The sequence below is a fragment of the Cetorhinus maximus genome, chromosome 2 (genome assembly GCF_964194155.1).
Source record: "Cetorhinus maximus chromosome 2, sCetMax3.hap1.1, whole genome shotgun sequence".
In the NCBI taxonomy this organism is placed as follows: Eukaryota; Metazoa; Chordata; class Chondrichthyes; order Lamniformes; family Cetorhinidae; genus Cetorhinus; species Cetorhinus maximus.
This window is the reverse complement of record NC_135880.1, coordinates 80,621,649-80,648,029: the sequence shown is the minus strand read 5'-3', so window position 1 is coordinate 80,648,029 and position 26,381 is coordinate 80,621,649. Positions and strand designations below refer to the sequence as shown.

At 44.8% G+C, this 26,381-nt stretch overlaps 1 protein-coding gene across 1 annotated transcript in view; it reads right to left on the bottom strand.

Annotated features, from left to right (window-relative positions):
* The window catches only part of LOC144695613 (aminopeptidase Q-like), a 217,140-nt gene extending 191,478 nt beyond the window's left edge, over window positions 1–25,662 (bottom strand). Inside the window, exon 1 of the mRNA XM_078566512.1 lies at window positions 24,820–25,662. Coding sequence (XP_078422638.1) covers window positions 24,820–25,427 — 608 coding nt within the window. The 5' untranslated portion in view covers window positions 25,428–25,662. The remainder of the gene's footprint in view (window positions 1–24,819) is intronic.
* Window positions 25,663–26,381: the final 719 nt, after the last annotated feature.

Genomic DNA, 26,381 nt, shown 5'->3' with positions numbered 1-26,381 from the left:
AGCACCTATAATAACCTTAATTAAATCCTTAATGGCCTTAATAGGCCGTTTACATATCAGCCGGAGTTGGCTGTGTGCCCGCCGACCAAAACATCGCTACTCAGCACAATGACGTCATCGCGTGTCATTTTACGCGTTGGTGTATTGGACCCGCCCCTGCACGCGGATGGAAAAATCCTGTCCTTTAAGTATTGGCTTCTGCCTCTAACTTTTGCCTTGCTTATGCTCTGTTGCCTGGCATTCCAAACACAGCGTCCAAACATTTAATAGATCTTTGGTTCATGGACAATCTCCTGTAATCTCTCTTTTTACACCAATATTCCTTTCAATTTCTCACTTCAACAGATCCATTAAGATGAAGGTTGAACACATTTGAATAAAAACAAAATACTGCGGATGCTGGATGAAGAGGAGAAGTTACATTCACCGATCCCGCAACGACCACAGACACTCAGGCTTCCTTTAACTGGTTTTATTCAAGCATATGCAAGGGAGCTGCAACCATTCCTAAGAATGAAGATCCAGCTCCCTGATTGATGACATTTCATTACTTTTGTACTTTTTCTTATCACAATACATTTGAGTACATTTGAATACATCCAATCAGTAACCGACACACTAGCTCCATACTAACTCCATCCTACTGAGTACATAAACATGCGATTTTTCTTACCAATTATTCTAAAGGATGTATACATAATATTATCCAATCAGAATTAAAACACATACGCAAAGACCTTGGCTCTTACAACTCAAGACTGTTCGTGTTTCATCAAAGCCCCTTCTTTGTCCATTGTTCATCTTTCCTAAACTAATCCATATCTAAGCTAAACAATTTGTCCTCCCCTTGTCTGAGGGTTGAGCATACTTAATCTAACTTTATGCCATGTTTTATCTCCAGTCTAGCTCTCAAGGCTTTACCGCATCATTGCACCAATTGAATTGTTCAGCCTGACAGAGGCTGTCCTCCCTGTTACTGGACATTAGCTCATTTCTTGACTTCTGTGTAAATCACACAAAAACTCAAAGCCTCTTTGTATGCAATGTCCATCTTATTATCCTTAACTGTTAATATGTTTAGCATTAATGGCTGCCTGGAGATTTTAAGTAGGTTCAGCAAACTCTTACTGTGTTCTCATTTTTAATATATATATTTAAGTCGCCCCTAACACTGGAAATCTGAAATAAAAACAGAAAATGTTGGAAAATCTCAGCAGGTCTGGCAGCATCTGTGGAGAAAGAATCAGTGTTAACATTTCGAGTCCGTGTGACTTCTTCTGAATAGATTTCGTTATTGCTGCAAGCCCTGGTTTGCTAAAAGTGCACATTTCAACCCTCATTGCAGCCATGCAGTGCTGTCCATTGTTCACTCATCTCAATAGTTTTGTGAAATCCGCCAACTACAAGCTAAACAAGACCAAGTCGTCCAATTAGTAGTTCCTGTGTCATTAGATTTCGCAAGAAAATGGAAAGCAATCAGACCGCTGTCCTTCTGAAGGCCAACTCTGTTTTCACAGTACTTCACAGAGCGACCCTGCAGATCTAATTGTAATGTCAATTAAAGGCACCCAGAATGACCAGGAACAGAGAAGGTAACAAATGGCAAACTATTTTCTTGTTTCATTGAGCAAGTGGTCCTTCAGTTTCCAGGTCACTAGAAACCTAACAACTGAACTATACTCATAAACATAATCGCGGTCCGAACAATATGTGACTCCTATCTAACAGCAATATGGCTGATTCCTCCTTGCTCAATTATGGACAGATTAGGGACAGAATAATGGTCTAGCAAGTGACACCCTTACTCATACCCTCAAGTACAACTATAGCTTTAACACAACTCACTATTGTGCGGCTCTAAAAATGAACAGCATCAATTTGCCACGTGGCTGTGGTTGATTCACCACATGTGGCAAGTAGCAAATGTATTGGGCAACATTGCTTTAGAGCATAGGTTAGAGGAAGCGGATCACCTAGGCTGGGATTTTCTGTGCCTGCTGGCATTGGGTGTGTTCGGTGGCGTGAGCAGACAATATGGCGCGATCGGTTTCACGACGGCGTGAAACCAGTTCGAGATCATCCACTCAACCCAACAACAGTGCGCCGCATTTCCTGCTATTGGACAATGGGAACATGACTGCAATACATTTGCCTATCATTATTAGGCCAGCCCGCCGGAATATCCCCCCTCCCCATCCTGTCACCTTTGGACTTCAAGCTAGAGTTCAACCCAAGTTGGCGGGGGAGTGGTCAAGTGGTCAACGGCAGCCCTGCCATTGAGGTGACTTGTTGTGGGGGGCAAGGGCTGCCTTGTAGTTTAAGTGGCTTGTGGGGGTTGGGGGGGGGACCGCAAGGGCAGCCCTGCTGTTGAATATAGCACACAAGCATTCGGGGTTGGGGGGTATGGTGGGCGAGGGAAGCAACCACGCAATAGGGAAACCTGTATCAAGTGATCGTTCCTCTGCAGCTGCGACAGTTCAGGTGCAGCCACGTTGATGGGATTGGAGTCAGGTTTCTAGCTTATCTGCCCACTCAAGCAACGCAGAGGCAAAGAGCCACCAAGTGCTCCAGGGGATGTGAGGCTAGACCATCACTTTGGTCTGAAAGCTGAACAGGGCCTGGAGGAGAGGCCCAGGACTGAGTCACCTGCCTTTTATCTTGTGCAGAAAGGTTTCACATCTGAGTAACAAGAACACTGCTCATCAGAACAAGGAGCCATATGCAGGGAGACATTCTTGGGGGTTTATTGACAATAGTGAACAGTATGTAAGTGATTAACGCCCATGCCCAGGCTGTGCAACTAATTCTTAACTTTCCTAACCCTGCCGCTACGTCTTGGAGCTCCCTGGACATCCATAGTGGAGGTGGAGGCAGCCTGCTGACTGCAATGCCCTGTCTGTGATGACGTTGATGGGTGTCCTCTGGAGGGCCGAGACTTGGTGGGCCCCGGCTTGCTCTCGGGGTCCTGCTGTATGGCAGTGGCACCCTCATCAGCCTGTGGGGCTGGAGCTGCGGAGGTCACAGGAAGAGGGGATTTATTTGGGCCAGACATTCTCAGCGTCACCTGGGTGGATGGCCCCGGGGTGTGTACCTGCTGATCCTCCTCCCTATGTGTGCCAAGGGTCCCTGGCTGACTCTTTGAGGGGATAGGATAGCTGGAGTGAGATCGAGCTGCCCAACACCCCTCTTGCATACACCTCATTACAGCCTTCGTTCAAACATGAACAAAAGAGCTGAACTCCCGAGGTGAGGTGAGAGTGACTGCCCTTGACATCAAGGCAGCATTTGACCGAGTGTGGCATCAAGGAGCCCTAGCAAATCTGGAGTCAATGGGAATGAGGGGGAAAACTCTTCAATGGTTGGTGTGATACCTAGCACAAAGGAAGATGGTTGTGGTTGTTGGAGGTCAGTCATCTCAGCTCTAGGACATCACTGCAGGAGTTCCTCAGGGTAGTGCCCTCGGCCCAACTATCTTCAGATGCTTCATCAATTACCTTCTCTATCATAAAGTCAGAAGTGAGGATGTTCGCTGATGATTGCACAATATTCAGCACCATTCGCGACTCCTCAGGTACTGAAGCAGTCGATGTCCAAATGCAGCAAAACCTGGACTTGGGCTGACAAGTGACAAGTAACATTCATGCCACACAAGTGTCAGGCAATGATGATCTCCAACAAGAGAGAATCCATCCATCGCCCCCTGATATTCAATGGCAGTACCATCACTGAATTCTCCACGATCAACATCCTGGGGGTTACCATTGACCAGAAACTGAACTGGACTAGCCATTTAAATACTGTAGCTACAAGAGCAGGTCAGAGGCTAGGAATCCTGCTGCGAGTAACTCACCTCCTGACTCTGCAAAGCCTGTTCACCATCTACAAGGCACAAGTCAGGAGTGTGATGGAATACTCCCCAGTGGCCTGGATGAGTGCAGCTCCCACAACACTCAAGAATCTTGAAACCGTCCAGGACAAAGCAGCCCACTTGATTGGCACCACATCCACAAACACTCACTCCCAACACCACCAACGCGCAGTAACAGCAGTGTGTACCATCTATAAGATGCACTGCAGGAATTCACCAAGGCTCCTTCGACAGCACCTTCCAAACCCACGACCACTGCCATCTAGAAGGACAAGGGCAACAGATAGATGGGAACACCATCACCTGGAAGTTCCCCTCCAAGTGTTTCACCATCCTGACTTGGAAATATATCGCCGTTCCTTCACTGTCAATGGGTCAAAATCCTGGAATCCCTTCCTAACAGCACCTTGGGTGTACCTATATCACATGGACTGCAGCGGTTCAAGAAGGCAGCTCACCACCACCTTCTCAAGGGCAATTAGGGATGGGAAATAAATGCTATCCCAGCCAGTGAGACCCACATCCCATGATTGAATAAAAAAAGACTGTTGGAGGCCAACTATGGCATCAGCGATGGAGTTAAGCCCACGCAGCATTGCAGGACCAATGTCCTGGACCATGGTCTTCATGGCGGATGCCATCCTGCCAGTGTTGACCTTGGTGCAGTAGCATGCTGGCGCTATCACCTCAGAGTGAAGGTGGATGGACTCCTCCATCGTGCCTTGCAATCTGAGGAGTGCAGCGCACATCCCTTCCTGATGTTCCCGAGCTTGCCTTTGCAGCTCCAGCAACTGTGACATGGCCGAGTCCAGAGGCTCATCATCTGACTCAATTTCAGCAAGTTTCTGGCCTCCAACAGTCCTCCGAGTGCTGGACACCAGGGAAGTCCCTGCCACCGCCTGCTGTGGATCAGACAGTGCGATGTGCTCAGCAGATTGTGATCCCGAGGCTACTCTAAAGCAAGGTGTGTGTCTCTGCGCTGGTGGAGGGTGTGGGTAAGCGCTGTGTCGGGACCTTCAAGGACGGTGCCTCCAGATTCCTCTTCAGAGCTTTCTTCAGGGTTTGATGGAGGCCTTGGGTCATGGACTCTGTCGGCTGTGTCCCAGATGTGCCTGTGGAAGCAAGGAGAGATAATTAGTGGCTTGTGAAACAGGATACATCAGTCATGGCATGATTGTCTGATGGATGTTGCACTGCTGGACCCTCACTTGGTAGAACGCCGCTGACCTCACCGTCAGCCCAGGAACGGTCCAGATGCTTGCCGGCCAGCTGGATGGCTCTGTTTTCAAAGTCCACGGGGGCCTTGATTTCAGGCATTCCTCCACCAGTCTGCGACCTTTCCTTCTTGTTGTGTGTCAGCTTGTCCTGCATGAATAGAGATGGAGAAAGTGTAAGCAGGACACCTGCTAGGCCAGTTGATAGTATGCCTGGCATGTGAGTGGTGATTGGTCCCTTGGACGGGATGAGGACAATGGCGGTGATTGTGAGAGGGGGAATGATGATGTCCCTTGAACTGATAGTGAGTGAGGGCCCTGTGGATGTGTGATGGGTTTGTGAGTGTGTGAGTTGAGAGTGATGAGAAGAGTGACTTACCCTGGCGGAACGGAAGAGATCATTCATCCTCTTGTGGCACTGTGTCGCTGTCCTCTTTTGAAGGGCGCTGGCACTAACCACTGCTGCCACCGCCTCCCAAGCCTGGTTGGTCAAGCCGCTGCCCATCCTGCAGCCAGAGCGGGGGTAGAGGACATCCCAGCAAGACTCCATGGCATCCAAAAGGCGTTCCAGTGACACGTCGCTGAACCTGGGGGCCTGCAGTCTTTCTGCCTTTAGTGGACATCTTCCCTCCAGCAGTCGGGGTTTGGAAGCACTGAGATGTGTGTGCATGGTTGGACTTTAAATATGGTGCCCGGTGTGACGAAGCGACGAGGTGATGGTGGGCAGGTAAATGAGAGCTCGCCCACCATGAAAACGGCATGTTTCTCAGGAATGCAAAAATAACGTGGCAGGTTTGGGACTATACGGCGTGAAAGCCTGCCATCGCAGCCAGTGGGTAAAGCATTGTTTTACCCACCCGCTACAGCGCTTAGTGCAAATCTGGGATGATTCCACCCCATGTGTGCAAGAGCTATCGCAGGCAGATAGGGTACCACAGATACTATCCTGCCAGAGCGCGACTCAGATTCTGACTTCAGGCTATCAATGCGGAAACTCCAGCCCTATGTATGCATATTATTTTTCATTCTCAGAATGGGGATGTCTCTGAAAATCCAGGATTTATGGCTATCCCTAGTTGCCCTGAAGAGGTGCTGGTGACCATCTTCTTAAACCTTTTCGCCTATGTGATGTAAATGCTCCCAAGTTGCTGTTTGGCAAGGAGTGCAGAGATCTTGATCCAGTATCATTGAAAGAGTGGTGATATCTGTCCAAGTCCGGATGGTGCATGATTTGGAGGGGACACTGGAGGTGATGGTGTTACCAAGCTTCTTCAACTTGTCCTGCTAGATGGTGGAAGTTGCAGGTTTTGGAGGTGTTGGTAGAAGTCTTGGTGATTTGGTAAAAAGTATCCTGTAGAGAGCCACAGTACATTGGGATTGTGCAGTAAGTCGATGCTTAAGTGTGATAACCTTCCAACCATTCAGAATAAAAGGTTTTAAGGTTTCAAGACTTTTTTAAAGTAATTCAATATAGATTAACTGTTCTTTCTGGGACATTTATCTATGGCCCTAAAAGAGAAAGAAAATGGTTCTTTAATTTCCAATCCTATGTGAAGATTGCTAATATTGTGCTCATGCCCTGCAGTGTAACACTTAAAAGTTGAAACAATTAACTGTTTATACCTCTGTTATCCATATATCGTAATTATTAGTTCACAGATGAATGTCTCATCAGGTTTATTTTCCCCTATGAAACTAGGTGTAGTGTTTTTGTAAGGTCTGAGCATTTTGTTATATTGTGCTCTCTGCTACCATCTTTGTTTGGGAGGTGTAAATAAAGTAAGTTCAATATTGGCTGCTCGCGGTGAATCCATATGTTGAGCATTTCTCAGTGTAGTACACAACTGAAAGACGACAACGAGGCTGGGATGGCATTTTTGTTTGCATTTCATTTAAGAAATTAAGGACTGAAGAACATTGTGACACATTTTTGGAACTCCTAAAGTTGATTTTGAGGAATTTTGAGTAATCTGTCCTTGCAAACTACCGCCTCACTTCCAACCTCTCTTTCCTCTTCAAAGTCCTTGAACATGCTGTCACCATCCCCCCAAATCCGTCTTTCACAGAACTCCATATTTGAATTCCTCCATTCAGGTTTCTGATCCTGCCCCAGAGCTGAAACATCTATTATCAAAGTCACAAGTGAAATACTATAGGCAGAATTTTCTGTACCCGCTGGCTTCAGGTGTCCTGGCAGGCATGAGCGGACAATATGGCAGGAACGCCAAAAATCGGTTTCACAATGCCGTGAAACCAGTTTGCAATTGTACACTCTGTCCATCAATGGTGGGCCGCATTTTGCACGTTGGGAATTTCATTGTAATACATCTGCATTTCATTATAAGTCCTGCTCACCGGAATCATTCCCCCAGGCTGGATCAACTGGACGTAAGCGATGTGCACCTGCCGAACTGCACTTCCCTCAGAGCTTTAATGCTTGTTTGCCTATCTTGCTTCGGGGGGGGGCTCAAAGGCAGGCCTCTCCTTACGAGACCAGCCATAAGGCAGGAGTGGCTTTTCAATGGCTGCAGGGCTGGGGCTTGCTTAGGACAGGGGGAGAAGTGGCCTCAGGTAAGGGAAGAGGCTGCAGGGCAAGTGCTGTCTGCGGAAGGTGGGTATCCTAGGGTGTGTGTGGGGAACATATTGATCTGTACAAGTAGCCTAAAGATATTGAGGACTGAGGAGGCAGTCTCCAGTGGAGATGAGGCCAAATGGAGGTGTGTGTGTATGAGCGAGTGAGTGGTGATGTCCCTTAAACTGGCAGTGAGTGAGATGCCAGTGAATGTGTGATGGGTCATAGAGTCATAGAGGTCTACAGCACAGAAAAAGGCCCTTCTGCCCATCGAGTCTGCACCGGTCAAACAAGTACCTAACTATTCTAATCCCATTTTCCAGCACTAGGCCCATAGCCTTGTATGCCATGGCATCACAAGTGCACATCCAAATACTTCTTAAATGTTATGAGGGTTTCTGCCTCTACCACCCTTTCAGGCAGTGAGTTCCAGATTCCCACCATCCTCTGGGTGAAAAAATTCTCCCTCACATCCCCTCTAAATCTCCTGCCCCTTACCTTAAGTCTATGCCCCCTGGTTATTGATCCCTCCACCAAGGGGAAAAGTTCCTTCCTGTCTACCCTATCTATACCCCTCATAATTTTATACACCTCAATCATGTCCCCCCTCAATCTCCTCTGCTCCAGGGAAAATAACCCCAGTCTATCCAATCTTTCCTCAAAACTAAAACTCTCCAGCCCAGGCAACATCCTGGTAAATCTCCTCTGCATCTCTCTCCAGTGCAATCACATCCTTCCTATAATGCGGATTCCAGAACTGCACGCAATACTCCAGCTGTGGCCTAACCAGCGTTTTATACAGTTCCAGCATAACCTCCTTGCTCTTATATTCTATACATCGGCTAATAAAGGCAAGTATCCCACATGCCCTCTTAACCACCTTATCCACCTATCTCACTACCTTAAGGCACCAGTGGACAGGCACACCAAGGTCCCTCTGATCCTTAGTACTTCCCAGGGTCCTAGTATTCATCATGTATTCCCATGCCTTGTTTGTCCTGCCCAAGTGCATCACCTCACACTTATCCGGATTAAATTCCATTTGCCACTGATCAGCCCATCTGACCAGCCCAACTATATCCTCCTGTAATCTAAGGCTATCCTCCTCACTATTTACCACCCCACCAATTTTTATGTCATCCGCGAGCGTACTGATCAACCCTCCTACATTCAAGTCTAAATTGTTTATATATACCACAAACAGCAAGGGACCCAACACCGATCCCTGCAGAACCCCACTGGACACAGGCATCCAGTCACAATAACACCCCTCGACCATCACCCTCTGCTTCCTGCCACTCAGCAAATTCTGGATCCAATTTGCCAAATTGCCTTGGATCCCATGGGCTCTTACCTTCGTTATCAGCCTCCCATGCGGGACCTTGTCAAAAGCCTTGCTGAAGTCCAAGTAGACAACGTCAAATGCATTGCCCTCATCTACACACCTGGTCACCTTTTTGAAAAATTCAATCAAATTGGTCAGACATGACCTCCCCTTAACAAAACCATGCCGACTGTCCTTGATTAATCCCTGACTCTCCAAGTGTAGGTTAACTCTGTTCTCAGAATTGCTTCCAATAGTTTCCCCACCACTGAGGTTAGTCTGACTGGCCTGCAGTTCCCTGGTTTATCCCTTCCTCCCCTCTTGAATAACGGCACCACATTGGCTGTCCTCCAGTCCTCTGGCACCTCTTCTGTGGCCAGAGATGTATTGAAAATTATTGCCAGTGCCCCTGCTATCTCCTCCCTTACCTCACTCAACAGCCTGGGATACATTTCATCCGGGCCTGAGATTCATCTCCTTTTAAGTGTGCCAGGACACTTAGAACCTCCTCCCTTTCTATGCTAATTTCTTTAATTATATCACAGTCCTTCTGCTTGATTTGCATACCCATGCCGCCCCTCTCACTTGTGAACACTGACATAAAGTATTCATTTAGAACCCTACCTACGTCTTCCAGCTCCACACACAAATTACCACTATGGTCCTTAATGGGCCCTACTCTTTCCCTAGTTATCCTCTTACTCTTAATGTACTTGTAAAATAACTTTGGATTTTCATTTATTTTACCTGCCAATGTTTTTTTCATGCCCCCTTTTTGCTCTCCTAATCTCCTTCTTAAGTTGCCCCTCATACATTCTATACTCCTCTAGGACTTCCACTGTTTGGAGCCCTCAGTATCTGCCATAGCATCCCTTTTTCTCTTTATCCAGTCCTGCATATCCCTTGACATTCAGGATTCCCTGGATTTGTTGGTCATATCCTTTATCTTTACTGGAATATGTTGGCCCTGTACGCTCCCTATTTCTTTCTTGAACGAGTCCCACTGCTCTGACACAGATTTACCTAAAAGTAGCTGCTCCAAGTCCACTCTGGCCAAATCATTTCTGATTTTATTAAAATCAGCCTTCCCCCAATTTAGAACTCTGGTTTATGGCCCATCCTTGTCCTTTTCCATAACAAACTTGAATCTAACGGAGTTATGATCACTATTTGCAAAATGCTCGCCCGTTGATACGTCTACCACTTGCCCGGCTTCATTCTTTAAAATTAAGTCCAGGACTGCCCCCTCTCTTGTATGACCTTCTACGTACTGGCTTAAAAAGCTCTCATGGATGCATTTTAAGAATTCTGCTCCTTCTAAGCCTATCACACTATGACTAACCCAGTTAATATTGGGGAAGTTGAAATCCCCCACTATTACTACCCTATTATTATTACATTTCTCTGAAATTTGCCTACATATCTGCTCTTCTATTTCTCTCTGGGGGCCTATAGTACACTCCCAGCAATGTGATTACTCCTTTTTTGTTTTTCAGTTCTATCCATATGGCTTCATTTGAGGAGCCTTCTAAGATGTCATCCCTACTTACTGCTGTAATTGATTCCTCGATCAAAATTGCGATACCCCCTCCTCTTTTATCTCCTTCCCTGTCTCGGCTGAAGACCCTATATCCTGGAATATTGAGCTGCCAATCCTGTCCCTCTCTCAACCATGTCTCTTTGACAGCAATGACATCATACTTCCATGTGTTAATTTGTGCCCTCAACTCATCTGCCTTATTCATCAGACTCCTTGCATTAAAATAAATACCATCCAACCTTGCCAAACTCCCTTGCACCTTAACTGGCCTATAATTTCTATGCCTTCCAGACTCACTTGCTCTCTCTTCTAATTTTGGCTGTGCATCTCCCCCTGCTGAACCTCCTCTCAGGATCCCACCTCCCTGCCAAGTTAGTTCAAACCCTCCCCAACATCACTAGCAAACCTCCCACAAGGATATTGGTCCCATTCCGGTTCAGATGCAACCTGTCTGCCTCGTACAGGTCCCACTGCCCCCAGAAACTGTCCCAATGTCCAAGAAATCTGAAGCCCTCCCTCCTGCACTATCTTTCCAGCCATGCAATCTCGTATTTCTATACTCACTGGTGCGTGGCACTGGAAGTAATCCAGAGATTACTACCTTTGAGGTCCTGTTTTTTAATCTGCTTCCTAGCTCCCTAACTTCTGCTTGTAGGACCTCATCCCTCTTTCTACCTATGTCATTGGCACCAATGTGTGCCACGATCTCTGTCTGTTTTCCCTCCCCCTTTAGAATGCCCTGCAGCGTTCAGTGACATCCTTGACCCTGGCACCAGGGAGGCAGCATACTATCCTAGAGTCACGTCTATGCCTGTCTGTTCCCCTTACTATCGAGTTTCCTACCACTATTGCTCTTCCCCTCTTTTTCCTCCCTCCCTGTGCAGCTGAACCACTCACAGTGCCATGAGCATAGCTGCACTCTGCAGAGGAACCATCACTCTCACCGTTTTCCAACACAGAAAACGGTTCTCAAGCGAGATGCACCTTGGGGATTCCCTGACTACCTGCCTGACACCTTTCTTCTGACTGATGGTCACCCATTCCCTGTCTGGGCTTGTGAGTATGTGAGTATAGAGTGATGAGATAGTTGCCTTGCCCTGGTGGCATGAATGAGACCATTCATCCCCTTTCTGCTCGGGATGGCAAACCTCTTCTGTGGAGCATTGGCACTGAGCACCTCTGCCACTGCCTCCCAAGCCATGTGGTGACACTGATTGGCCTCCTGTGGCCAGAGCAGGGGTAGAGGACATTGCGGCGAGCTCCAATGGTGTCCAGAAGGTGTCCCAGGGAGGGGTCACTGAATCAAAAACAAAAATAGCAGGAAAAACTCAGCAGGTCTGACAGCATCTGCGGAGAGGAACACAGTTAACGTTTCGAGTCCGTATGACTCTTCAACAGAACTAAGTAAAAATAGAAGAGAGGTGAAATATAAGCTGGTTTAAGGGGGGGGGGGGACAAGTAGAGCTGGATAGAGGGCCAGTGATAGGTGGAGATAGCCACAAGATGTCATAGGCAAAAGGACAAAGGTGTTGAAGGTGGTGATGTTATCTAAGGAATGTGCTAATCGGTGACATTAAGGGTAGAAAGCAGGACGAGCAAGGTAAAGATAGCCCTAGTGGGGGTGGGGTGGGGGGAAGGGATCAAAATAGGCTAAAAGGTAGAGATAAAACAATGGATGGAAAAACATTTAAAAATAATGGAAATAGGTGGGAAAAGAAAAATCTATATAAATTATTGGAAAAAAGGGGGATCGGAAAGGGGGTGGGGATGGAGGAGAGAGTTCATGATCTAAAATTGTTGAACTCAGTATTCAGCCCGGAAGGCTGTAAAGTGCCTAGTCGGAAGATGAGGTGCAGTTCCTCCAGTTTGCGTTGGGCTTCACTGGAACAATGCAGCAGGCCAAGGACGGACATGTGGGCATGAGAGCAGGGTGGAGTGTTGAAATGGCAAGTGACAGGGAGGTCTGGGTAATACTTGCGGACAGACTGAAGGTGGTCCACCAAACACATCTTCCAGCCATCACCATCTTTCTCAAACTGTTAGCATGACATGGTTGACCACACCATCCTCCTCTATAGCCTCTCCACTGTTGTCCAGCTGTGTGGGACTGCTCTCACCTGGTTCCATTATTATCTATCCAGTTGTAGCCAGAGAATCACCTGCTGTGGCTTCTCTCCCCACTTGTTACCTCTAGAGTACCCCAAGAATCTATCCTAGGCTCCTTTCTATTTCTCATCCAATGCTGCTCCATGGCAGCACCAGCCGGTAATTCCATGAGCATATTATAATCAGAAGCAAATTATTTTCTATTATTGCACTTTCTAATCAATTTCTGTATGTTGCTGTTTTAATGTGCATTACTGTCGATTTATTCACATTAAAATCAATTTTCCATTTCTAAGCTCATCACTCAATTGGTGCAAATCCATTTTAAATTTGCAATCTCACAGATCAGTCATAGCAAATTTTAGATTAATTTAAAAAGTAACAACCTTCATATAATTTATGAACTGCAAAAATAACAAAGTCGGCAGAGCAGATCCATGGAGAATTCCACAAATCCTCTCCCCGCCCCTCTAATCAAACCATTAAAACAATGCTCCTTAGTTTTTTCTATAAATGGAAGACTTACACATAGGACGTTGGATATTGTCTTTTGAAAATCCAATTAAATTATTGTCCAGATCTGATCAAGATCAGAACCCCTATTTTGGGCCCAGATCAGACAATAAAGTACACACTTACCTTCCACCGATTTTTCTGGCCAACCTTCCGATGAGGGATCCTGCAGAACTGAATCAGTGCAGCAAACCTCAGTGGGAGCAGTGGAGAGAATCCATGCAGAAACCACATCCCCTTTGCATGGCACCAGCTACCATATTCTGTTAAGTAAGGAGTCTAAATGTCCAAAGCTTCTTTGAAAAGCTACAGAGAGAAGGTAAGTGGGTAGGGTAAGTAAGGTAACTGGATAAGAAGGTAAGTGGGTGAGGGGGTAGGGTGAGTAAGGGGATAGGGAAACAGGTGGGTAGGGTGGCAGGGTGGATGAGTTGGTAGGTGGGTCAGGGAGTAGTCAGTTTGGGTTGGATAGGGTTGTCAGGTTGGGGGCTAGTCAGGTTGGGTCAGGGGTAATCAGGGGGTGAGTAGTGTGGTGGGGTTGGGTTAGGTTGGTCCAGGGAGCGAGTTGGACCAGGAGGATAGTCAGATCAGGTTGGGGGCTAGTCACGTTGAGTTGGGGAGGCTTGAGGGCTCGGTCGGGGTGGGTGGGGGGGGGGGTGCGGATAATTGGGTGGTGGGAGCTACTCAGGTTGGGATAGGGGTTAGTCAGCTTGGGTTGCGGGGAGTCAGAGGGACAGGGGATCAATGTGAGTGACTGGGGGCTCAGTTGTATAGATTCCCAGGGGTTAGACTAGGTTTCTTCATTTAACATTTCCTGGGTAACTATCCAGGTAAGCAAGTTGCAATGGTCCAAAGTCTCCAACTCAAACTTAGAGTTGGAGAATCTTTTGGAGGGTCCAATGGAGCAGGGGAATTGCCCATTGGAAGTTCAGACTTCCCGGGCAATTCCCACCGAGTCACTGTGTTGGGACTTCTGCAGAGTCCTGCGGTGCTTTTTGCAGGGTATTACCAATCTCTGGCCATCTGGAGACTGAAATATCTAGGCCCCAATCTACCATACACCTTTATTCACTAGTTTAATTACCTCCTCAAATAGTTCCATTGAATAATGAAATATATTGACTACTAGTAACATTATTTGGTGTGCAATATTAGCATCTGACTACTGCTGTTAAGCATTTCCTCCACAGCAATTTTTATGCTGATTGTTCTATAATTTTGTGATTCATGTCTTACTCCTTTTTATTTATTGTAGCAATACTTGCTATTGCCCAGTGACTCAAGATCCAACAATTATAATTGTACAGTTCCTAAAAATGTTATCTACTGGCATGTTTATTTCTTCACTATTTTCCTTAAGGATTGTAGGGCATATTTCATACCTTCCAGGTGTCCTGTATTCAGGTCTAGGGAGGGAGAGAAAACTCCACCCCTTGCTAAATATCACTATTCTCCTTCCCTTGGTAAACTTCAGGGATAAAAGCAGGTTAAGTGAGTGGGCAAAAAAATTGGCAGATGGTGTATAATGTGGGAAAATGCGAGGCTGTCCACTTTGACAGGACGAATAGAAAAACAGAATATTGTTTAAGTTCAGACTGCAGCATGCTACAGTACAGATGGATCTGAATGCCCTTGCAAATGAATCACAAAAGTTAGCTTGCAGGTATAACAAGTAATTAAGAAGGCAAACGGAATCTTTATTGCAAGGGGGCTGGATTATAAAAGTAGAGAAGTCTTGCTACAACTCTACAGGACATTGATGAAACCAAACCTGGAGTGCTGTGCACAGCTTTAGTCTCCTTACTTAAGGAGGGGCGCACTTGCATTGGGAGCAGTTCAGAGAAGGTTCACTAGGCTGATTCCTGGGATGAAGGGTTGTCTCATGAGGAAAAGTTGAGCAGGTTGGGCCTATGCTTATTGGGGTTTAGAAGAATGAGAGATGATCTTATTAAAACATATAAGATCCTGAGGGGGCTTGACAGGGTAGATGCTGAGAGGGTGTTCTCCCTTGTGGGGGGGAATGTAGAACAAGGGATACATTTAAAGATATGGAGCCTCCCATTTAAGACTGATATGATGAGAAATTTCTTCTGTCAGAGGGTTATTAGTCTATGGAATTCTCTGCCCAAGAGAGCAGTGGGGGTTGGCTCATTCAATGTATTCAAGGCTGAGTTAGACAAATTTTTGATCTACCAAGGGGTCAAGGGTTATGGGGAACAGGCTGAAGAATGGAGTTAAGGCCAAAATTAGATTAGTGATGATCTTAAATGAATAGTGGAGCAGGATCAATGGGCCGAATTGTCTATTCCTGCTCCAATTTCTTATGATATTATGTCTTTCTTGTGATCAATTTTGCACAAGTAGGTCTAAATTCTTCAGCTCTGTGCATCCTAGTTGTCTACAAGAATAAAGAAGATGATTTCTTCCTTAAACTATAATAATGATCACATTCAACACTGATCAGGTGCTATCTCATAGATTAGTCAAGCAACAGCCTGACACAGTAATAATCACGGAACCATACCTTACAGACAATGTCTCAGACACCACCATCACCATTCCTGGGTATGTCCTGTCCTGCCGACAAGACAGATCCAGCAGAGATGGCGGCACAGTGGTACACAGTTGGGAGAGAGTTACCCTGGGAGTCCTCAACATCAACTCTGGGCCCCATGAAGTCTCATGGCATCAGGTCAAACATGGGCAAGGAAACCTCCTACTGATCGCCAAGTACCACCACCAACACCCCCTCACCCCCCTCAGCTGATGAATCAGTACTCCTCCATGTTGAACACCAATTGGAGGAAGTACTGAGGGTGGCAAGGGTGCAGAATGTACTCTGGGTGGGGAACTTCAATGTCCATCACCAAAAGTGGCTCGGTAGCACCACTGCAGACCGAGCTGGCCGAGTTCGAAAGGACATAGCTGCTAGACTGGGCCTGTGGCAGGTGGTGAGGGAACCAACAAGAGGGAAAAACATGCTTGACCTCATCCTCACCAACCTGCTGCAGATGCATCTGTCCATGACAGTATCGGTAGGAGTGACCACCACACAATCCTTGAGGAGACAATGCCCCATCTTCACATTGAGGATACCCTCCACCATGTTGTGTGGCACTAACACTGTGCTGAATGGGATAGATTTCGAACAGATCTAACAACTCAGGACTGGGCATCCATGAGGCACTGCGGGCAGCAGAATTGTACTCAGCCACAATCCGTAATCTCATGACCCAGCATTTCCCCCACTCTACCATTACCACCAAGCCAGGGGATCAATCCTGGTTCAATGAATAGTGCAGAAGGGCATTCCAGGAACACCACCAGGCATACCAGAAATGAGTGTCAACCTAGTGCAGCTACAACACAGGATTACTTGCATGCCAAACAGCAAGTGTTAGACAGAACTAAGCAATTCCACAACCAACGGATCAGATCTAAGCCCTGCAGCCCTGCCACATCCAGTTGTGAATGGTGGTGGACAATTAAACAGCTCACTGGAGGAGGCAGCTCCACAAATATCCTCATCCTCAATGATGACGGAGCCCAGCACGTCAGTGCAAAAGATAAGGCTGAAGCATTCACCACAATCTTCAGCTGGAAGTGCCGAGTGGATGATCCATCTCGGTCTCCACTGGAGGTCCCCAGCATCACAGATGCCAGTCTTCAGCCAATTCGATTCACTCAAAATGATATCTCAAAATGATATCAAAAAATGTCTGAAGGCACTGGGTACTGCAAAGGCTAGGGGCCCTGACGATATTCCAGCAATAGTACTGCAGACTTCTACTCTAGAACTCGCCGTACCCCTAGTCAAGCTGTTCCAATTACAACACTGGCATCTACCCGGCTATGGGGAAAATTGCCCAGGTATGTCCTGTACACAAAAAACAGGACAAATCCAGTCAGGCCAATTACCGCCCCATCAGTCTACTCTCGATCATCAGTAAAGTGATGGAAGAGGTCATCAATAATTCTATCAAGCGGCACTTGCTTAGCAATAACCTGCTCACTGATGCACAGTTTGGGTTCTGTCAGGGCCACTCAGTTCCTGACCTCATTTCAGCTTTGGTTCAAACATGGAGAAAAGAGCTGAATTCCCGAGGTGAGCTGAGAGTGACTGCCCTTTACATCAAGGGAGCATTTGACCGAATGTGGCATCAAGGAGCCCTAGCAAAACTGGAGTCAATGGGAATCAGGGGGAAAACTCTCCATTTGTTAAAGTCATACCTAGCACAAAGGAAGATGATTGTCTTTGTTGGAGGTCTGTCATCTCAGTTCCAGGACATCATTGCAGGAGTTCCTCAGGGTAGTGTCCTAGGTCCAACCATCTTCAGCTGCTTCATCAATGACCTTCGTTCCATCATAAGGTCAGAAGTGGGGATGTTCACTGATGATTGCACAATGTTCAGCATCATTCACTACTCCTCAGAAACTGAAGCAGTCCATGTCCAAATGCAGCAAGACTTGAAAAAAAATCCAGGCTTGGGCTGACAAGTGGCAAGTAACCTTCGCGCCACACAAGTGCCAGGCAATGACCATCTCCAACAAGAGAGAACCTAATCATCACCCCTTGATGTTCAATGGCATTACCATCACTGAATCCCCACTATCAACATCCTGGGGGTTACCATTGACCAGAAACTGAACTGGTCTAGCCATATAAATACTGTAGCTAAAAGAGCAGGTCAGAGGCTAGGAATCCTGTGGCGAGTATCTCACCTCCTGACTTCCCATAAATTAATTTTAAAAAATCTTTCACTATTGATTTTAGCTACTGCTAATTACAACATACTATGTTCCTCTATGAATTCAAGGCATGTGACAACAAATTCTTATCCAACAAGTGTTAACGCCGACCAGAGAGGAAAAGTCTTCTTAATGCTTTGTGTTTTTCATATCTTAAACTTGTAACAGCTGATTTGAAGAATTAATTTAACACTTTTGCTATTTTCTGATCCCCTGTAATATTTCCACCTAATTTATCCCAGAAAAACCATTTCAGTTATAACACTCCCTACCACTTATAATTAAAATAACTGTGGCCCATATTGTCTTTCTGGTGTACTCATAGCTTTTCCTTAACTGATTTTTGTATCGCTCCCAATCTTCACTACTCATCGATTCCTTGCATCTCCTTCTACTAATGTCCTTCGTCTTTTGGTGTATCCCTCCACAGAAGGTTGAGAAACAAATACCCTTTACAGCGAAGCCTCAGGTTCCATATCTCAGCAACCCAGTATTCAAAAGGAGCATTTGTTTAAGGAGCATTGATCTCATCTCAGTAAAGACAATTCCAGGTATATGGTTGAGACGATACATAAATGGGGCTCCAGGACCTGCAACACATTGCAAGAAGCTTTTCACAACCCACAAAACACCCTCCAGATAGTAACATTTCAAGAACAGCTTCCAAAGACATTGATGGCTTTTGGAGTGGCCACTACGAGTGGTGCAATAGTTGCACTGAGTAGTTCACTTTCACAGAACTTTCAACACCTGACTGGGTCTATTACATCTGGGATGACACTGACCATGGCCAGAAACCATGGGCTGCAAAGACTTGTCAAGATGCTGCTTTCTGAATAATGACATTATGCCTATTTCCTAAAGGCCTGTCCAATGCCTGCACATGAGAAAGTTTCTGACATGGATTTAAATTCCCTTTGCTTTGTAAGAAAAAGGTTGTTGGATTTACACAGAAATTACATGGACATGGCAGGCTATTCAGTCCAACCAGTTTGTGTTTACCACATGTTAATATGAGCAGTGGTCATAATCACTGTGCGTAACATGTTCCCAAATCCTTTTATTCCCCTTTTCATCTACCACCTATCTAACCTATTTTCAAATGTAGATGAGGTTTCTGCTCAATTATTAACTCCTGTGATTTTTTTCTGCCTCATAACAGCTTTAGTGCAAAGTATTCTCCTGTTTTCGTGACTGCCTGAAATGAGCATAGACTTGAGATGAGGCTGCTCCACTCATATCACATCAGAGCCCCCAAATTAGTTGGCCAGAGTCAGAGCTTGTGATGTGCAGGTTCTGACTGGCATTTCTAGTCTTCAACAGCCTAACCAGCTCCTGGCTCCATTAATCAACTGCAGATTGCTACCAGCCAGCTTTCAGCCCACTCCCAATCACCTCCCTGTTCCTGGACTTACCTCGAGGCCTCAGTGTGATGAAGTCACAACAGATCAGCTGCATTGGTGTACTTTCTTGGCACTTGCAATTTGTTTGTCTATTTTGATGAAGAAAAATTTACTTTGGTCCTCAGGGCTTTACTGGTGCCCCATTGCTGCACACCACCAAAATCATACCACATCTGTGGTGTTGAAGGATTGAGACCCCATGGGTCTGATTTTGGTTCCTCTGGAAGAACAGCTTCCTGCAATAAGCATCAACTTTAAGGCTCCAGAGAACCATTGCAGCCACTCACCTACCAAACTCTCTCACTCAGGGAGCATCTTGTAGGATTTTTACACCAATCAAGGTTGAGTGCATTAATTGTCATAAGGGGGAGACATAGTGGTTTAAAAATAGTTAATTGGGGTGAATACATTTTCTGGCAACTTTGAAAAAATATTGTTATGAAAATAAACACTTGAGTACATAGAGTTCTGAATTAATTTCTTTGTACACTTGCAACATTTGGGGGGAGGATGATTATATGGGAATTAATGTAGGAATTCGGGAGAAGTCTTTGATAATGACATACTTTGTGAGGGTGTAAGGGTGGGAAGAACAGTGAGATAGGAAGTGAAATTATTTGGTACACCATCTTTTATTCATTGGGAATTTGGATCCACAAGTTATGTCCTCCTTTCTATGGGTTCTCACAGTCATGATCCACCATCTCTCCTACTTATCAACATCTTCATGCTGTTGGAGGAACTTTCCTTCCATTTTCATCATTGTTCAAAAGCCATTTTGCAAATTTCCAAAATGTTTTCTTCAAATTTAGTTTAACTTAAAAAGTGGCCAAAAAAGTTATGCTGAATGCTGGGAAATCAAAACTAATTAGGCGTATGAGTTGATTTGAACAAGCATTCTCTACCACTGATAAAAAGTTAGCATTAAGAGCTGAGTTAAGGAATAACTCACTAGTGGGGTGGAAATATGCTATGCCTTTTCTATTTTTTGTAAACCCTTTTTTGAAAGAAAGATTCAGAACTTATGAAATGAAAATGGAATTTGATATGCCTAGGTATTTATGCCTCAATAATTTCAACATCTTCCAAGATGCTTATGTGACTGTTAGAGATTACTGACACCAAAAGAGGTGAATACTGAAAGAGATGAACAATGTAGACATATGTATCATGCAGGTCAAGTGAATGGAAAAATTGATTTATTCATTGAATCTAGAATTATAGACACACTCTTTGACAGACTCTCTTTATTAGGTGTAAGCTCTCTTATTAGTTAGAAGTTCTCTTTGCCTTATCTGGTCTTTTTTCTGTAGTAACCAGCTTATCTAAAAGGACACATTTAGAAGTATAAAGTATATCCATATCAGAGAGTAAGTGGTTTTATATAAATCACATTTTATGGACATATGAACCAGTTATAGGTAGCGTTTCACTTAATTGTTAAAGTTGTCAGACATTAAAGAAAGTGATAGTTAAGCCAGCTATCTCAGAAACATTGACCACCCATTAGGTGGATTCTTCCAGAACGGATGATCTGGTTGCCCCACCATTGAAGGTCTCATCAACTCAATGTTTCAGAAACTAACACCATCATCCCATGGAAGGAAGAAGATCAATCAAACCATGCCACTGACAAGGATAAGCTTGTATAAACCCTAAGAACATTTCACCCATGTGTAGACTCTAATCTATTCAAGAGACTGCCTATCAATGCTGTTAACTTGTCAGAAACTAATGAGTTAACTTCTCAACCAGTCTTTCAATTTACACTGAATATTCAATAATCCAGTTAATGCTGAATGATGTTGGTACAATCTTTATAACCTATTATTCATTTTGTTAAGTAACTCCATCCATTAGTTTCTTGTTGTTCAAATTGCAAAGTGACCCTGACTACAACTGTTTGTGCCTATTAATTGCTTGTATAATCAATGCTTAAAGGGTGATAATTATGATCTTGTAGCTGTTGGTGTGACGTCTTGTGGTGCAGTGGTAGTGCCCTTACCCTACTTCTGAGCGAAAAGCCACTCTGGGACTTTTGATGGTCATGGAAGGTGCATTCATAACATGGCCAAACAGGTTTGCTAATCTTTCCAATATGCCTGTGGCAGGTGATAATCTCCTGGTCAGCCAGATCCTGCAGGAGGTAATGGCAAACCACTGTAGTACTTTGCCAAGCCTAACCATGGATAAATGCATGGAAGTCCATGTTGCCAAAGCCCTTTTAGGGCATGGTACCTGAAGAGAGAGAGAGAGTTGTTAGGGCAAGACTTGTTGCCTGAGCAACAACAGGAATATTAGCAACAAGACTGGCTCACAATGATAGCTTCACCAAGATGAGGGTCATCAATGGTTGTAGCCCTTTTGAAAATAATAACAAAAATGAACACTGAAAAACAGCCAATTTTGAAGCCAAATTTCAGATACCAGATTTAATACATGAAATCTCTAAAGTGTTTTCTCCCTTCATTCAGGAAATGATGGGTCCAAGTTAATACTGCAGGGATTGTCATCACCCAAGCAAAAGAAAGAAAGACTAGTATTTATATATCATCTTTCATGCCTACTGGACATCTCAAAGTGTTTTGCAGCAATGAAGTGCTTTTGAAGTGTAGCTACTTTTGTAATTAGAAAACCTAGCAGCCAATTTGGACAAAGTGACTCCTAAAAAGCAGTAAAGTGATAATGACCAGATATTCAGTTTTTGTGATATTGTTTGAAGGATAAATATTGGTCAGAATTGGTCCCTGCTCTTCATTGAAATATTGCCATGGGATCTTTTACATCCACCCAAGCAGGCAGATGTTGCCTCAGTTGAGCATATCAACTAAAAGACAGCACTCCTTCAGTACTGCACTAGAGCGTCAGACTTGATTTTTATACTTAAGACCTGGGACTTGAGCACAAAACCTTGTGAATCAGAGGCAAGAGCATTACCAACCGAGCCATAACTGGCATGTACAGTCCGACCATAGAATCAACCAAAATGCGAATGTGCCTATGCAGGTACTAAAATAAGTTGTTTAAAGGCCATCCTTATGGGCAAGGTTTGAATACAACAAAATATGATTATGATAAACTTGAAAACCTTAGTGATCAACAAAATAACAGATTAACCATTTCAAGAAACGTATCTTTTTATTGTCAATGCTACCAAATGTACCAGCAATGGTTATAACACACAGATAAGTAAAACCAAACAGAGGAAATGTATCTAAGTTAATCAAAGACATAAATAATAGTGAAAAGGGACTAAGTTCAGACAAAGTGGGGTACAGGGTATTTTGATAAGGTGGATTCAAAATTGGCTTAGCTGTAGGGGACAGGGGGTGATGACAGAAGGATGCTTTAGTGACTGGAAGCCAATGTCCAGTGGCGTACCACAGGGATCTGTGCTTGGTCCCCTATTATTTATCATTTATATAAACGACATAGATGACTATGTGGGGGGTAGGATTAGTAAGTTTGCAGATGACACAAAGATTGGCCGGGCGTTTAATAGTGAGGTTGAGTGTCTTGGGCTACAGGAAGATATTGACGGGATGGTCAAATGGGCAGATAAGTGGCAGATGGAATTTAACCCTGAAAAGCATGAGGATATACACTTTGGAAGGAGTAATTTGACAAGGAAGTATTCAATGAACGGCATGGCACTAGAAAGTTCTGAGGAACAAAGGGACCTTGGCGTGTGTGTCAATAGATCTCTGAAGATGGAGGGGCATGTTTGTGGGGTGGTGAAAAAGGCAAATGGGACACTTGTCTTTATCAATTGACGCATAGATTACAAAAGTAGGGAGGTCATGTTGAAGTTGTATAGAACCTTGGTGAGGCCACAGCTGGAGTACTGTGTGCAGTTCTGGTCACCACATTATAGGAAGGATGTGATTGCACTGGAGGGGGTGCAGCGGAGATTCACCAGGATGTTGCCTGGAATGAAACACTTAATTTATGAAGAGAGGTTGGATAGACTTGGGTTGTTTTCATTGGAGCAGAGAAGACTGAGGGGCGACCTGATCCACGTGTATAAGATTTTGAGGGGCATGGACAGGGTGGATAGGGAGTAGCTGTTCCCCTTAGTTGAAGGGTCAGTCACAAGGGGACATAAGCTCAAGGTGAGGGGCAGGAGGTTTAAGGGGGATGTGAGGAAAAACTTTTTTACCCAGAGGGTGGTGACGGTCTGGAATGCACTGCCTGGGAGGGTGGTGGAGGCAGGTTGCCTCACATCCTTTAAAAAGTACCTGGATGAGGACTTGGCACGTCATAACATTCAAGGCTATGGGCCATGTGCTGGTAAATGGGATTAGGTAGGTAGGTCAGGTGTTTCTCACGTGTAGGTGCAGATTCGATGGGCCGAAGGGCCTCTTCTGCACTGTGATTCTGTGATTCTGTGAAAGTATATTATTCTTTGAGTGCAATGTCACAGGTCCTCTTCTAGACCCCCAAAAAACCCAGACACAAATCAGGTTCGCCAAATCAACTTAATATTAAGGGGTACACTCAGACTGTTCACTTCGCTTTGCTGTCCATATGGTAATGCTGTTTAGCCTCAGATACTCCCAGGCGGCACATCAACCACGATAAAAATAAGCTATGTGGATGTGAATGTCAGAAAGGGAAAACCAAGTCAAATATTGTTAAGTGTATGGTAGGAAACTGTTTTAACAGAAATTCCCATGTTTTTCCCTTGTATTTTTGTGTTAAGTATATGGTTTCAGTGACTCAAGTTGCACAGTTAAAAATTTTAAGCTATAAATACAAGATAAAATTACTGAAATAATTTGCTTTAGCAATATGTATGTATTATAAAAATTGTTGCTCCTGAATATGTTTTGTTCCAGAGATACAATAATACATTTATTTTTATTCCAAGTGGGTAACAAGGAAATTATTGCTGAGTTCACGAAATAAGATATTGGCACTCGGGAAGAAAAGGTAAAAGTGAGTCTAACACGGTGCTGTGCATGGCACTAAAGCCGTTTGGACTAGATTAGCTCTCAGACGAGAAACCTACAACAGTAAAAGTGTTAATTAAGTGCTTGTGCTTCAAAATGCATTTTCTTAAATCCTCGAGAAATCAAGTGAACAAAAACAACTCTTCGATACTCAGAATCACCGAATTTTAACGGCACACACGGAGGCCATTCGGCCCAACAGATCGCCCAGCGACCTAACCGCTGATTAACGCTGAACATGGAGATTCCTTGGGGAGAATTCAAACACAGCAAAGACTGAACAAAGAAATAAACAACAACTTGAAGGTGAAGATTATCATCCAGAAGCGCATGCATGTATTAGGTTCGAGATCATAATAATCTGTTTGCAGCACAGATGATTTTTTTAAATCATTCTTACAGAGAATGGACAGGCTGTCCGATACACGAGGACGCCAAAAGAAAGCCACGTAGATCAAAGGAAAACCAAACATCGGAAGTGTTCCTTAACCAGGCAGCAAATGTAATATTTTTAGTTGCTCGGCTAAGCGCGCCCGATAACTGAGACTTTCCCAACTTGTACTGTCCAAACTCTCACTTACTTGTCCTTGTCATTCTCCGGGTAGTGTCTGATGAAAAGTCCCGTTAGATTCTCGTCCAGGTGCCCGCTGTAGTTAGTTTGGATAATGTACTCCTGCCCTAGCTCCAGTTTGCCGTCCAGTTCGATCACCAGGTAGTCGTTCTCAAATTCAATCCAGATATCTTGAATATTCGGAGTGCGACGAAGCTTCACATCAGAGGAGCTGCCGGCAACAGTGATAGTCACCCCGGAGTAATTGAGGTGCTGACTGTGAATCAGGATGATCTCAGTCTCCTCTCTACACATCACTGTCACATTGGCCTGGCCGATTAAAAAGTACAGGCTGTCCTGCCCCGGCACCTGCTTTGGCCAGAGTTCCAGTTGGTAATGGCTGGGGAAGAGGCTGCCTGGTAAACGGGAGTTGTTCCACGGCCCCCACCGCTCAGGCACGGTCGCTATGCTAGGGGGCTCCCAGGGCGTTGGGAAGATCTCCTCGGCTTTCCCAGTTCTCAGCCTGGCGTAAAGAATCGTAAAAACAGTTGAAATCACCAGTAAAGCTAAGATGAGGAGAGTGAAAAACACAACCACTTTCTTACTGAGATAGAACCCAGAGTTAGACTTTGGTCCCATTTTTGATCCCGGGTCCTAATGTGATCTCCAGCTCTGCTGACTTTATTCACATTTTATTAAAGGTCTCAAATTGCCGGAGTGAGAAAGGACTGAAACTGATCCCATTCGGACCAACATCAATCTGACTAGCAATCGGAATAGTTTTGGTGAGGTTACACCACGTCAAACGCCCAGTGATATCCCATTTTACCAATAGCAGAAAGCGTACTGTTTTTAAATACTTTGAGTGCCTCAGATCACTTTGAATATGAAGGTGGAGTCTATTCGCGAAGAGATTCGAGTAGAATGTGAAAAATCAGATGAAAGGGCTTTGCGTCTTGCTTACATTAAGTAATTCATAGAACTACATTTGAAATAGTACTTGATTATTCTACAATAAACTGGTAGAAAACTGAGATCAATAGCACCCATTGTTTGGGTGCCATTTGAGACCAACATACCTCGCTGATTTGATGCCAGTGGTGCCATTTTGGAGCTCATGCTCCCGTTAACACCCTCTCTTAACTTCCCACAACTCAACATGTCATAAACAGCAAGAGGGACCCCACTCAGCCAGTGCTGCTTAAAGGGGTCACCAGCTATTTACAGATTAGAAGCTGGTTGAGGTCTTCTGGCTGTTGCTACAATTCGACAAGTGTTTGGTGCTTTCTTTAGTTGTTTAAAGTTGCAAAAGTCTACAGAGAGTGTTGTATTAACTGCTGAAGGATTTTCTGCTGACTTGTGTGCTTCTGGACAAACCAGTTGCTGCTGGACATGGATAACCTAGTAGGCATTCTGTTTGGAACATAAGACTGGGGGCAGAATTTTTTACTTGGTGTGTGGGCACATGTGAGAGTCTGAAGTGCACACACTGACAATTAAGAGGCCTATTAAGATCACTAAAGTAGTAATTGACTGAGATTTCTCATTGTCCATCCAATGTTACAGTTGGTGAGCGGGCAGGTGAATCAGCCA